This window comes from Chinchilla lanigera, unplaced genomic scaffold, assembly GCF_000276665.1.
Source record: "Chinchilla lanigera isolate Chin_1 unplaced genomic scaffold, ChiLan1.0 scaffold00062, whole genome shotgun sequence".
Lineage (NCBI taxonomy): Eukaryota > Metazoa > Chordata > Mammalia > Rodentia > Chinchillidae > Chinchilla > Chinchilla lanigera.
Genome location: NW_004955463.1, coordinates 7,166,859 through 7,170,481, shown reverse-complemented (window position 1 = coordinate 7,170,481; position 3,623 = coordinate 7,166,859). Strand labels below are relative to the sequence as shown.

The 3,623-nt window shown below is 45.2% G+C and overlaps 1 protein-coding gene across 1 annotated transcript in view; it reads right to left on the bottom strand.

Moving 5' to 3' along the window:
* Positions 1–808: 808 nt before the first annotated feature.
* LOC102008828 overlaps positions 809–3,623 on the bottom strand; it is a 7,197-nt gene continuing 4,382 nt past the window's right edge. Inside the window, 3 exon segments of the mRNA XM_013521489.1 lie at positions 809–1,303; positions 1,306–1,466; positions 1,748–1,881. Coding sequence (XP_013376943.1) covers positions 1,020–1,303; positions 1,306–1,466; positions 1,748–1,881 — 579 coding nt within the window. The 3' untranslated portion in view covers positions 809–1,019.

Genomic DNA, 3,623 nt, shown 5'->3' with positions numbered 1-3,623 from the left:
TTCAGGAGGGGGTACTATATAAAGTTCTTAATGCAAGGGTTAACCCAATAAATAATGTCAGTTTGTTATTTTTATAAATACATCACAGTATCTTTGTACAAGTCACCTACGTTTGCCCAGTGTTTGAAAGAAAACATTTACTGATGACATTATGAAACTGTGAATCAGTTCTGAAAGCTTGGGGCTTTGTTTTTCCCTCATCAATCATGCTAGTTCACAGTAATGTCATTAAGATCACCACACTTGTGCTAGTTCCGGCAGCACATATACTAAGATCGCCACACTTGAGCCGGGCATGGTGGTGCATGCCTATAATCCCAGCAGTGGGAGGCTGAGGCAGAAGGCCAGCCTGGGCTTCACAGTGAGCTCAAGGTCCAGGCCTTTTATTTATTTATTTATTTTGAACATTAGCTGAACATTTATTAAAATTCATAAAGCCATCTAAGCTGAATATAATACAATATGCAATGACCATGACACAGTAGTAAAAATACAGTATCAAATACTCTGTACTTTGTGAGTTAAAACTATAATATAAACAATTTAGGCCCCTTTTTGAAAAATGAAAAATATTTCTATTACAATCTTATTTCAAGTATTTTCAGGCTGGGTGTGGTGACGCGTGCCTGTAATCCCAGCACTCGGGAGGCTGAGCCAGGAGGATCATTGTGAGTTCGAGACCAGCCTGGGCTACAAAGTGAGCTCAAGGGCAGCCTGAACAGCATAGCGAGACCCTGTCTCAAAAAACAAACAAACAGCAACAAAAAATCAATGCAGCAATCTAACTCCAGGTAATAGGTGTCCCATTTTGATCTTCAAGTGTGTGGTCCCGATGTAGAATTCTTATCGCGTCCAAGGAGCTGCCTACGGCTCTGAGGCAATACTTACTGATGAAGCAATGGGAGCAAAGTGTGGACAGCACTACGGAGATGGTCACTGATAAAACCAGTTCCTAGACAGCCTGGGCCCGCTCGCAGGTAGAAGGCAGCCAGCGCTAGCAACACAGAAGGACAATGCGCTCACTGAACTGCACACATGGAGCTCCTAGCCCGGATAACAGTTCTTGACATGGGCTCCTGGTTGTAGTTTACAGTATCTGCCTTTACCACCCTCCATGACTGTACCGTTTCTGCTTTATTTAACTTGATTCCAAGGATTTCAGCAGCAACTTTCTGAAAACACAGGAAGACAGTCTCCTGTCATGGCTGAAACAAGCGGCTACTAAAACCGTTTTCCTGGCAAAATTGTAAGTGCTCCTTGGGTTTTACTGTGTGCATATGCTCCAAATCAATTTTATTGCCACCAATGCATGCATTGGCTGAGTTTATGACTCTTCACTCACTTTCTTCACTGCAGTATACCTGTCTTCTAAATCCTCAAAGCTTTGATAACTTGCAATATCATATACCGAGAGGATTCCCTGTGCTCCATAGATATACTTATCCAGCCGGGGTGGTGGCGCATGCCTATAATCCCAGCACTCAGGAGGCTGAGGCAGGAGGGTTGTTGTGAGTTCGAGACCAGCCTAGACTACAAAGTGAGTTCAAGGCCAGCCTGAACTGCATAGCGAGACCCTGCGTCAAAAAGACAAAAAAAAAACACCCAAAACACAATTAAGATATACTTATCCAACATTTTCCCACCTACTGTCTGCCCCCCTATATCCCAGACTTGAAGGATAACATGCAAATTTTCTGGCAATGTTATCCTTCTCAAAAAGAAATCCAGTCCTATAGTTTGTGTGTACTGTTTCCCAAAAGTTTCTTGAGCAAAACACGTGGCGAAGGAGATCTTCCCAGAGGTGCCATCCCCCAGCAGGACAATTTTCAGTTGCTGGTCCTGGCTGTCTTCCTCAGTGTCCCACTTGTTGTCCCGAGAATTCTGGGGCGGGGGAGAGGAGGAAGGTGGGCAATGAGGGCCACAACCCCACCTCACCTCCTTCCCCTCCTCGAGTGTCCCTAACCCTAACCTAACCCAGCCGCGGGGGGATCGGGAAGAATCACTCAACCAGCGCTATCTTGTCCACCTCTCCTCCCGCTCCAGACCTTTTAATAAATTTTATTTTGGGACAAGGTCTTCTAAGTTGCCCAGGCTGGCCTCAAAATTGTGAACCTCCTGGCTCAGCCTCCTGAGTAGCTGGGATTACAGGTGTGCAGCACCATACCTGGTTGCATCATTTGAAAATATTTGCATACTTATTAATAATATGATAATCAAGCTGAGTAAATTAATTCAACCTGATTCATAGAAACTTCTCAGGTAATTTCTGGGTACAATCAAAAGCAGCCTTCCAATTTCATGAAGAAACTGCCTGTGATATGATTTGAATCCAGTTTTCCCTAATTCAGACTGTATTCCTAATGACTTCACTATACCTGTTATGCACAAGGCTCCTTTTTCTTTTTTTGTTTTTGTCTTTTTGAGATAGCTTCTCACTCTGCAGTTCTGCAGTTCAGGCTGGCCTTCAGCTCACTTTGTAGCCCAGGCAGTGTCTCAAACTCGAAATGATCCTCCTGCCTCAGCCTCCCTAGTGCTGGGATTACAGGCATGCACCACCACGCCCAGCTCCTTTTTCATGTAGCTGTATTTGTTTTTTGGTTTTTTTTTTTTTTTTTTTGTTCTGGGAATCGAACTCAGGACCTTGTGCTTGCCAGGCAGGTGCATATGCCACTAAGCTATATCCCTGGCCCCTTCATGTAATTGCAGTAAAGCTGAGATTTAACATTGTGCAGTCTCATCTTATGCTATGCAGACCATATTCACATTTCACCATCCTTTTGTTTTGGCTGTATCAGGGATCGAACCCAGGACCTCTATGCTGTACTACATCCCAAGCCGTTTTATTCTTTTAGGGAGAGTTTTGAGTTTTGCTAAGTCACTAAGTTGCCCACCCTGGGCTCAAACTTATGATCCTGCTACCTCAAGCCTCCGAGGCATGCGCTCCTGTACCTGGTACCCACTGTCCTTCATAGGAAATTTCTCGCAATGGAGAACCCCAGCCAGATCAAGTTTTGCCTCTACTTCTCCTATTTCTTCAATCTTCTTTAATCTGGAATAGTTCCCTGATCTTGCTTTGTTTTCAAAACATTGATCATGTTTAACGAGCACTGGCTAGCTGCAAAACTGCCCTCACATTGGGTTTTTCCAACTGTTACGTCATAATCAGATTCAAGAAACCTGTATTTTTAGCAGGAAAACCATGTACGTTACATATATTTATCGCATGTCATCTGGAGGAGCACAGTGACAGGTCTCATTTTGGCAATATTTAATTTAACCATTTGGGCAAGATGGTGCCTGGGCGCATCGTAAGCCTGCCTTTTAGTTCCTTTGACATCAATAAACAATCTGTGGGGACATTTTCAATTAGCAGTATCGCAATTAAATAGCAATATAAAATGTGGGGCCCCAGTGTCCCCCTCACTGAGTCAGGAGATAGGCGTTAGGGCCCAGCAGTCAACATTCCAGGTGGTCGTGCGAAGAAAACTGAACCCACAAAATAAGGGCCATCCCGCCCCTCCTCCCGAACGACGGGCGCCGACCTTTCCTCTCCTCGGGCCGCGTCGGGGCGCACCACGGGGCGGCGCTGGCGGGCGGGCGCCAGGCGACGGGAGGAGGCGGAG